This window comes from Neoarius graeffei, chromosome 22, assembly GCF_027579695.1.
Source record: "Neoarius graeffei isolate fNeoGra1 chromosome 22, fNeoGra1.pri, whole genome shotgun sequence".
NCBI lineage: Eukaryota > Metazoa > Chordata > Actinopteri > Siluriformes > Ariidae > Neoarius > Neoarius graeffei.
The window spans coordinates 32,398,252-32,409,440 of NC_083590.1; the positions used below are offsets into that span (position 1 = coordinate 32,398,252).

General features: G+C 40.5%; 1 protein-coding gene across 3 annotated transcripts in view; it reads left to right on the forward strand.

The window, feature by feature from the left end:
* The window catches only part of zmym4.1 (zinc finger MYM-type containing 4, tandem duplicate 1), a 122,491-nt gene extending 114,909 nt beyond the window's left edge, over window positions 1-7,582 (forward strand). Inside the window, exon 29 of one of the 3 annotated variants that reach the window (XM_060904737.1) lies at window positions 6,222-7,582. In XM_060904737.1, coding sequence (XP_060760720.1) covers window positions 6,222-6,435 — 214 coding nt within the window. In that variant the 3' untranslated portion in view covers window positions 6,436-7,582. The remainder of the gene's footprint in view (window positions 1-6,221) is intronic. The other 2 variants (XM_060904738.1, XM_060904739.1) reach the window with 2 other exon arrangements.
* Window positions 7,583-11,189: the final 3,607 nt, after the last annotated feature.

The following is an 11,189-nucleotide window of genomic DNA, read 5'->3' on the forward strand; positions in this document are numbered from 1 at the left end:
TTTGTGCAATACCAGTTGATAACGTATCACATGGTATTTCCTGCATACAAATACCGTAGCAGTGTGTCCATAGACAGACATTGGACACCACTGTGTGCACGAATGATTTAATGACACACAAATAAGACGCAAGTGTTCATAAATATTATTAAACATGTAGGACACTTTTTCATATGTTCTATTCCCTTCTAGCATGTTTCATTCATTTGGTTCAATAGCATGCAATATTATCATATCGCTTATCGTACGTGTATTACGTCACTCTACCCAATGTAGAATGAGTGTCGAATACGGTTTACGATATTGCATGGTTGTCAGAACATGACGTCGCACGTCGGAGACGTAAAACATCCGCGCTAGCGAGCAACTGTGACAGTTTGTAAATAAACATGGCCGCCAGGTTTGCTTTGTTAAATACAGAAGATTTTGATAGAATTTTGAAAGAGAAAGATGCGTTGAACATCCGAAAGGAATGTATCTGTGAAGATACTCAGTCATCCAGGTACATAGTAATCTGTGGTTGGTAGAAGAGAGCAACTGGACTTGCTTGAAAAGTCTTGAAGACGTTTCGCCTCTCGTCCAAAAGGCATCCTCAGTTCTGTCTGTTTAATAGGGAGTATCAAGTATTTATCCTCTCATGGATCATCATAGAATCCGAATCAGAATGCTGATGGCTGCATTGTAGGTGGCTGATAGATGTCATAGACACCCACCTCTGTTCAGTGATGGTCGTTCCAGGTTGACAAAAATGAATGATCCTCTCCGGCTAAGATGTCTGCCAGTTTTCTGGAAGTCCTCTCATACTCCCGCACCAGTCGAAGGGAACTCATCCCAAAGTGCGTAGAAACATATCTGTGAAGATACTCAGTCATCCAGGTACATAGTAATCTGTGGTTGGTAGAAGAGAGCAACTGGACTTGCTTGAAAAGTCTTCAAGACTTTTCAAGCAAGTCTAGTTGCTCTCTTCTAGAAAGTCTTCAAGACTTTTCAAGCAAGTCTAGTTGCTCTCTTCTAGAAAGTCTTCAAGACTTTTCAAGCAAGTCCAGTTGCTCTCTTCTACCAACCACAGATTACTATGTACCTGGATGACTGAGTATCTTCACAGATATGTTTCTACGCACTTTGGGATGAGTTCCCCTCGACTGGTGCGGGAGTATGAGAGGACTTCCAGAAAACTGGCAGACATCTTAGCCAGAGAGGATCGTTCATTTTTGTCAACCTGGAACGACCATCACTGAACAGAGGTGGGTGTCTATGACATCTATCAGCCACCTACAATGCAGCCATCAGCATTCTGATTCGGATTCTATGATGATCCATGAGAGGATAAATACTTGATACTCCCTATTAGACAGACAAAACTGAGGATGCCTTTTGGACGAGAGGCGAAACGTCTTCAAGACTTTTCAAGCAAGTCCAGTTGATCTCTTCTACCAACCACAGATCCAAAAGGAATGTGTATGCATAATAATAAATAATATTGGCTGGTGTTAAGTGGTTTATCAGATATATTCCATTCGGCTCACTTGGTATTGAACTTGTCTCGTTAAATATCATGCTAGCTGAATGGAATATATCTGATGGACCACTCAAAGCCAGCCAATATTATTTAATTATATTACTGCTGGGTTTTTTTTTTTTTTTAACTGTTGATGCGGCGGCACGGTGGTGTAGTGGTTAGCGCTGTCGCCTCACAGCAAGAAGGTCCGGGTTCGAGCCCCGTGGCCGGCGAGGGCCTTTCTGTGCGGAGTTTGCATGTTCTCCCCGTGTCCGCGTGGGTTTCCTCCGGGTGCTCCGGTTTCCCCCACAGTCCAAAGACATGCAGGTTAGGTTAACTGGTGACTCTAAATTGAGCGTAGGTGTGAGTGTGAGTGTGAATGGTTGTTTGTCTCTGTGTCAGCCCTGTGATGACCTGGCGACTTGTCCAGGGTGTACCCCGCCTTTCACCCGTAGTCAGCTGGGATAGGCTCCAGCTTGCCTGCGACCCTGTAGAACAGGATAAAGCGGCTAGAAATAATGAGATGAGATGAGAACTGTTGATGCGCGCAGCAGCCATCTTGGATTTCGAGGTCGGGGTTGATGAGGTTCTTCCGAAATTCCGAGTTGTAATTCTGACTTGCGAGTTCAAATGGAATGCGCAGAAAGTATTGATGTGGTAAAGCTTTCTGTAGCGAGATGTTTTTATTTCACATTTAGGGAAGGAGTCTCCAGTATTAGTGCTTTGTAACAATCAGTCAGTTTTCCGTGCCTAGAAAGGCTTCAAGACGGACGACTTTGTTTTCTGGTTTCTCTGTAATATGACGAGATTTAGAAATGATGTTTGTAGTTGCTATAATGCAAGTGATAACAGGAGCGAATTTGTTTCACAGAACTCCACAATGTGTTAAATGTAACTACATACTGATAAAGTAAGGTGTATTATTGTTTATAAAATATCATCTTTGGCAACTTGCTGTGGAATATGAAGAATCAAACCTGATTCCTTACTTCTTATATTTGTTTATACTGGGGTATTTTTCTATAACCATCCTTTTTCCTCTTTCAGAACTAAAAACGATCTACTGTTGATCTTTATACATTCTTGGGGCTGTTTCACAATCAGGGTTTACTTTTTGGGTCCACAGTCATCCAAAAATCAAACCTCAGATTTTTGTTTCTCTCTGCTGCCAAAAATGACCTTTTGAGATGGAAATGAACTGCGCAGAATTTCAGCGCTACAGGTCATATTACTTGCCGTGTTACTTGTGGCGAGAAGACAGCATATAGACCCCTTGTGCATGACATCACGCATCATGTGATAATTTCACCTAAGGGTCAAACAGACAGTCTTTCGTGTAAGCAAGGCTTAATCTGTCTTCAATATGGTTCATTTTTGTGCTGTTTTTGGTTGTTCAAATCGTTCAAACAGAAGTTATTACCGTGTCCCTACTATTGAGAAAAATTTGAACAGGGAAGCAAATTCTTCAAGAACGGCAAAGAAATCAGTGATTAAAGGGAATACAACGAGAGGAGCTAAGCCTGAAAACACACACAGACTTCACTTTGGAACAGTTGCACGCATGTGAAATGGAAATCGATTAAGGCAGGAAAAACTATTTTGGATAAACTTGTGATTGTCCGTTACACACTGATCAACCTGTGCCTTTTGAATAGAGAATAAATGAAGAGGGAACTGAACATTAACCATGTCTTGAAATTATTATTGCAAGGGTGATTATAGTTACTATATGACCATAGCTACAACTGGAATGTGCTGATTGTTAGCGTTTGTAATTATTGTTCCATCCACTATTGGATAGATAAAAATAAAATCTTAGAATATTGTTTGAAAGTCTCAAGTAAGATATTTTGTTATTTTACAAATCATACTTCAGATATTGTTTGAATAAAAATAAGCATCAATCTATAAATGAGAGTGCAGATAGCTGTGTAACAAGATGTCCTTGGAGTTGTTGAGAAATGGAGTGGCGGGAATACCATCTAGCCCACAGTTCAGGTCGGAGTCCTTTGAGAGTAAATGCTTTGGCTTTTACTCTCCAAGGGGGGAGTCTTTACACAAAGAAGGTTTTCTTGCTTCTGTATTATTTTTTATTTTTTAAACTGTTCTTCCAGGGCGGCACGGTGGTGTAGTGGTTAGCGCTGTCACCTCACAGCAAGAAGGTCCGGGTTCGAGCCCCGTAGCCGGCGAGGGCCTTTCTGTGCGGAGTTTGCATGTTCTCCCCGTGTCCGCGTGGGTTTCCTCCGGGTGCTCCGGTTTCCCCCACAATCCAAAGACATGCAGGTTAGGTTAACTGGTGACTCTAAATTGACCGTAGGTGTGAATGTGAGTGTGAATGGTTGTCTGTGTCTATGTGTCAGCCCTGTGATGACCTGGCGACTTGTCCAGGGTGTACCCCGCCTTTCGCCTGTAGTCAGCTGGGATAGGCTCCAGCTTGCCTGCGACCCTGTAGAAGGATAAAGCGGCTAGAGATAATGAGATGAGATGAGAGCTGTTCTTCCATGTCGGTACTCTTCGGGGGAAAAAGAAGGCATGTTCCAACATGTAGCTAATGCTAGGCCACAAATCTGCACCGTCACTCCAGTCGTTTTGAGGAATTTTGTATGGATCAGAACCGCTAATAAACTCTAATTTCCACGTATATTTATCCTTTGCTTCTTTTTGACTAAGGTTATCCAAGTAATCCAGTCGTAGAGCTTTTTTTTTAAGCTGTAGTTCTTCTTTAAGTTCTTCGGACAACAGCAACACATGCCGGACATCTTCGCTTGGCTTCAGTAGGTAAACAAAGTTCGCTTGTCCCCCAGGTCTAGGGTAGTGATGGTTGCTAAGGTAAACATGACATCGGTGTAAGGGGTTTAAAGTGTGTTTCTAAAACTGACCACCTTTCTTATCGTCCACAAGGGATACAAAGTAAAAAAAAAAAAAAAAGAAAAACGTTTGAAATGGATGCGATTTTAAGTACATATTGTGCAGCGGTGTTTGTACACGGTGGTAAATCTAATAACCCCTGAAGTGGTGTTGATCTTTGTAGGTTTTACAGAGAGGACACTTTCTGACGGACTCACATTTCAACCACATGTGAAGCTCTGCTGCAAAAGTGTCTCGTGTCTGTTTCAAGTCCTGGTTTTTACTGTGCAACAACAGAGCCTTCTGCTTCAAAAGACTCAAATATGTTCTTAAATAATTTACAACCTCATCATACGGTGAGTGTTTTTCTGGAGAGGACATTTTTGACGGACAAAAAAATCCTGTCAGAGCCACCTAGTTTACAAAAAAAGTAACTTCCGCTGAAATATCTTTCTGTTTTGAATGAAAGTACTGTATATGTCCCAAAGTCAAACTTAGTGCTAAAAAACAAAATAAAAATAAAATGCAATTTTGAATTTAACCAGTAAAATCTAAGTGTAATAATTAAAGTAGAATGAAATGAAATGACCACAGGGTCAAAACTGAGCTGCGTTTGACTCTTAAACATGTTTATACGAAGTTATAAGACACATTACTGCTGTCATTAGGGCTGGTGTGTCCCTGTAAAATAAGGTATCAGAAACTTGTGTGCGTGTGTATATACTGGACCTACAGCGTTCAAGATGGCCGGTATCGCGTTGCAAAATGCGACCCAATTTTGAAGAATTGCTAACCAATTTTCCTGGTGTGTTGCGTAGAAATGTGATGCAAAAAGTTGGCTAACACCTCTAAAGAAAATTATAAGCTTTCCTTATTTCCTAACGTTCCCAGGGTAACTGGGTTAGTCAGTCGCTGATTGTCCAGCAGGGGATGGATGGATAAATAAATTAATAATAATATAGAGACGACAGTGTTCCGCAATCGCGGTAAACAGACGGAAAACACGGAATCCAGTATTTGAAACGGAATGTCAACGTTTATTTGCACAAATTAAAACTGAATATCAAATAAGCCATTACGTTGTCGGACTTCGCCTTGAACTTCATTGGGGCATTATAACTTTTAAGCATTATTCATGAACTTTAGAAGTCCACCAAAACCTTTCTTAATATTACTCAGAACTCATCTCATCTCATTATCTGTAGCCGCTTTATCCTTCTACAGGGTGGCAGGCAAGCTGGAGCCTATCCCAGCTGACTACGGGCGAAAGGCGGGGTACACCCTGGACAAGTCGCCAGGTCATCACAGGGCTGACACATAGACACAGACAACCATTCACACTCACATTCACACCTACGGTCAATTTAGAGTCACCAGTTAACCTAACCTGCATGTCTTTGGACTGTGGGGGAAACCGGAGCACCCGGAGGAAACCCACGCGGACACGGGGAGAACATGCAAACTCCACACAGAAAGGCCCTCGCCGGCCCCGGGGCTCAAACCCAGGACCTTCTTGCTGTGAAGCGACAGCGCTAACCACTACACCACCGTGCCACCCTCACTCGCACATTTATTACTTAATATGTATTGAAACAAAAAAATGCTACACAAAATTTTGGAATTGCTACACAAAAAAAAAAATGATCTTGAACGCTGTGGACCAAGTTACAGGAGTTAGTTGGTGTTATTCAAAAACACAACCATGATTGTGAAACAGCCCCTTGATACCTTTTGTAGAATTTCTTCCTTTCGTACCTTCATTTTTATTTTTCTTTCGTTTCATAACTTGCAAATGTGTGTGTGTGTGGGGGGTGTTTCTTAAATATATATTGTCGTATTGCATTGCAGTCTAACACAAGCCTTTTGATTCTTCCAGCTCAAGCATGGTAAAGCAGCGTACATCCGTGTTTTACCTGCGTCCCGAGCGCTCGTGTGTCCCCAACAGCCCGTTGTGGTTCTCCCACATGTCACTGGATGACGAAGAGCTGGGGAGCATGCTCACTCGCATCCTCACCGTTCGAGAGATCCACCTCGAGAGAGAGAAGCCCCTGAACACGTCTGACCCAGAGAACCAAAGTGATTCAGAATAATGCAGCAGTGATTGCACTTTTACAGACTTAAAAGCAGTAGAGTGCTTCTGTTCTCGCAGGAGCTCAAATCCTCTGGAACGGTTCTTTTTGTATTCCATAGCTGTTCCGAGTGCTTGCTATGACGTTGGAGACGTTAAGGACGTAGCGGTGCTCAGTAATCAGAACATGGCCGGACTTCAAATCCACGAGCGCACAATCTTCATTTCAATCCTGTAAATCATTCTGCGGTGCTTTTATTCAATTTTCTGTTTAGAACGGTTCACGTTTATCGAATTCAGCGCCCCATTTTTCTGAAATCACACCATTATAATTAATATTTGACACATTTTGAAAAGTCACTTCAATTCCGAGTGACCGAGCATGATCCTAACTGTATTATAGTGCTTTTCAATTTCCTGCTACTGTAAAGCTAATTCATATTCATTCTCCTTGTTGTATTCGTCAACTCTACAGTAGATTGTCTGTCTGTTTCGAAGTTTCTCTCATTGCTATGAGAGTATGTATTACATTTTTTGAATGAATGTTTAGTTTGGTTTTCTGACGTCAGACTCCATGCGTGTCTCAAAATTTCTACACTTCTCCCAGATTGAGTTTGAGTCGGTGTTTTTTTTTTTTTTTTTTTATTATGGCTAAAAACATACGCTAGGAACTCCTTTTAGTAGTTAAAGAATTAATTAAACAATCATGATTTTTGAAAAGGATACTTCATTTTTTTTTTTTTTTTTTTTTTGGACAATGTAGCTGCACATCATGTCGTTTCCTTTCTATACAGTACGTTTACGCACAACTCCATACCAAGATGTGCATTTAGTCTTTTTTGATATTATTTTGTACAGTTTGATGTAAGAATTGAATCGGCCCCGCTGATGTGTGTGAAGTGAAGGAGACGTCGTTATCTGTTTGTCACTCAGCACAAGTTTTTGTTATACACTATCGCAACACGCACACAAAAATGCTTGAGTGATTTTTGTGTCCCGTCAGCTGTTTGTTTCTTTTGACTCGTACGTTAGAACATTTTTATATTATTAAATAGAAGGATTAAAGTGTTGTACTTTACCAATTGTGAGTCTTCGGAGTTAGGATTTACCACAAAATGATGAAAAATATTTCGTGTTTGGTGTCTATATTTTGCTTGTTTATCAAACTCAGACTCTATTTGTATGCATGTCTTTTTCGAACTTGTCTGTTCATTATGTAATTTTCTCACCATCCAATTTATGAGGAATGCATGTTCGTGCAGTTATCTAATCAGCCAATCGTGGCAGCAGCGCAATGCAAAAAAAAATCTCATAAATACAGTTCAAGAGCTTTAGTTAATGTTGCGCTACATGGCATTTAGCAGATGCTCTTACCCAGAACGACGTACAAGAAGTGCTGAACTACTATACAAGAGAGTTTTAGTGCCAAATGACAGAATAACACTTATTATAGACTGGTACCAAAATTCAAAAAAGTGCTTATTTAAGGAGTTAAAGGCATTTTTGAGACAAAGTCGGCAAACAGTCTTATTTTGTCAATTTGGGTGTGCCGAATTCAAATCTGCAATAGGCCGAGCTCTATCTGACCTCTGTTGACCTCTAGAGGTCATTGAACTTTGGGCCTGTAAACATCTCAGCTGAACCCAGTTTCTCAGCTTTCTAAGGAATGAAATGTACTAAAATGATTAATGAAGTTAGCAAATGGTCTTGTTTGTTAAATGTTTGGGTGCTGAATTCATTTTTCATTTGTAAAACGACATATGACCTCTGATAACCTCAAGGTCATTAAACTTGGCCTATAAGGCCTATGCATTTAACGGCATTTTTAAACTGACTTTACTCCCCCAAAAAGAATATGAACAGACAAAAAACAAATAGAAAGCAACAAATACAACATTAAATGCCAGTCCATGTACATGTGACTTACTTTTCACTATGAGAATGCCGAGGCGATCACCTTACATAACATTGCATTACATTTAGCGGTTATTGTTTATACAAAGCTACTGAAAAAAGGACAGATTCAGCAGCATACAAAATGTGGGGGCATACAGGGTATACAGGTTCATCAGGGTTAGGATATATGAGAGTTTTTTTCTTTGTTGTTTGATTTTTGTAAAGGCTTTACCCCTTTTAAAACAAAAAACAAACAAAGAAAAAAACTCTCATATATACTAACCCTGATTAACCTGTATACCCTGTACGCCCCCACATTTTGTATGCTGCTGAATCTGTCCTTTTTTCAGTAGCTTTGTATAAACAATAACCGCTAAATGTAATGCAATGTTATGTAAGGTGATCGCCTAGGCATTCTCATTGTGAAAAGTAAGTCACATGTACATGGACTGGCATTTAATGTTGTATTTGTTGCTTTCTATTTGTTTTTTGTCTGTTCATATTCTTTTTGGGGGAGTAAAGTCAGTTTAAAAATGCCGTTAAATGCATAGGCCTTATAGGCCAAGTTTAATGACCTTGAGGTTATCAGAGGTCATATGTCGTTTTACAAATGAAAAATGAATTCAGCACCCAAACATTTAACAAACAAGGCCATTTGCTAACTTCATTAATCATTTTAGTACATGTCATTCCTTAGAAAGCTGAGAAACTGGGTTCAGCTGAGACGTTTACAGGCCCAAAGTTCAATGACCTCTAGAGGTCAACAGAGGTCAGATAGAGCTCGGCATATTGCAGATTTGAATTCGGCACACCCAAATTGACAAAATAAGACTGTTTGCCGACTTTGTCTCAAAAATGCCTTTGGGTGTCGCAATTCTGGATTTTGGTACCAGTCTATTATTCAATCCACGGTCCCTAGATATGAGCAGTCGCACACTCTGATTGGCTCCTCTAGTACTAGGCTATGAGCTCATATACCGTGAGTAGTAGGGTGCATCAGTTGCCCCCTAAAAATGAAAAGTTCCTCCGATCATGATGCATTTTTGTTTTTATGTTCCTTTTGGTAAGAAAACACACTGGGTGAAATATTTTGATAAAATTCAAAAGTTTAATGGTGGCACCAGGAGCTCAAAGTTATGGAAAAAGCTGCTATTTTATGACAAAATTTCGATCACTTTTCATGAAACATTATGGCACCTTTATAGAGTATACCAAATATCTTAGATATACATTTTTAGTACATATTCTAAATATATCATCCAGCACAGTTTGAGTTTTAGCTGTTTATTGAATCATTGTTCAACTACTTTTAAACAATACAAATGTATTATGAATCACATTAATGCTTCTCAATCCCTTGCAAAGGTTCTTAACATGATCTCTGGCTCACAAGAAATCAATAAATGGAGTCCAACATTGTGATTCAAACCTTACGCAAAAACATAAAATAAGCGTTTTTTGGCAAAAAAAATGAACCTCATGGTGCCACCATTAGACTTTTGAATATGGTCAAAACATTTTACAGGATGTCTTTATTGGTGAAAAGGAACACCCAAACAAAAATGCATCAGATTTTATGAAAGTGAGGGCAACTGATGCACCCTAGTGAGTAGAGAAAAACAAAATGGCGGCACGTGTTCCTGAACCAACTGAGGATGAAATAGAAACTACTCAAAAACAAAACCCCAAAAATCTCATTATCTGTAGCCGCTTTATCCTTCTACAGGGTCGCAGGCAAGCTGGAGCCTATCCCAGCTGACTATGGGCGAAAGGCGGGGTACACCCTGGACAAGTCGCCAGGTCATCACAGGGCTGACACATAGACACAGACAACCATTCACACTCATTCACACCTACGCTCAATTTAGAGTCACCAGTTAACCTAACCTGCATGTCTTTGGACTGTGGGGGGAACCGGAGCACCCGGAGGAAACCCACGCGGACATAGGGAGAACATGCAAACTCTGCACAGAAAGGCCCTCGCCGACCACGGGGCTCGAACCCGGACCTTCTTGCTGTGAGGCGACAGCGCTAACCCCAAAAATACAACAAAAAATATGGAATAAAAGTATTTGATAGTAAAAACTTTTTTTTTTCAAGAATTATTATTACAGCATTTTTCACAAACTGCTCCTGTCATTTCACCAGTTTGTTTACATTCTAAGCGGAAATAATTTTGTCGTACGTTTTGTATAAAGTTTTTAGTTATCGAATTTGCGAAAAATAAAAATGCTGTTTCTCAAAATCCAGTGAATGCGGATAGAATAAAACAGTTATTCCACTCAATCTCGTCGTACATGGAGTATAGCCAACTTGGTGCTATCCGCCTCATCAGCTATCACAGGGGTGGCCAACCAGCCAGGGACTTGGAGCCAAAATTTTTACACCCTCTCTCTCCCTCATATACATATACACACACACACACACACACACAGAATGAAATATTAACAATTTACCATGTCACAAGTGTCACACACCCCTCACTATGAAACAGGAGATTGACAAAAATGGGCTTAAACTCATCCCAAGACTACAGGCCAGACTTGATGCAGTGGAAATTCCAAAACTTGGGAAATGAGTCATCAGCCTTGCATAGCCCCACAAGTCCATTCACAGATCCAATCATTGAGGGAGCCCCATCCGTGGCTATTGCTGTTGGCGTCTGTAATGGCAGACTGGTTTTCTCAAAAACATCAGACATTTTTTCTTTCACATCAATGCCGCGGGTTCTGTCCTTTAACGGTACGATGTCAAGGAGTTCTTCTTTACCCACACAATCTTCTGACACTGACCGTGCAAATATAGCCAACCGCGGCTTGTCTTGAATGTCGCAAGACTCATCCAATGCCACACTGAAATATGCACATTTTTGAAGATCAG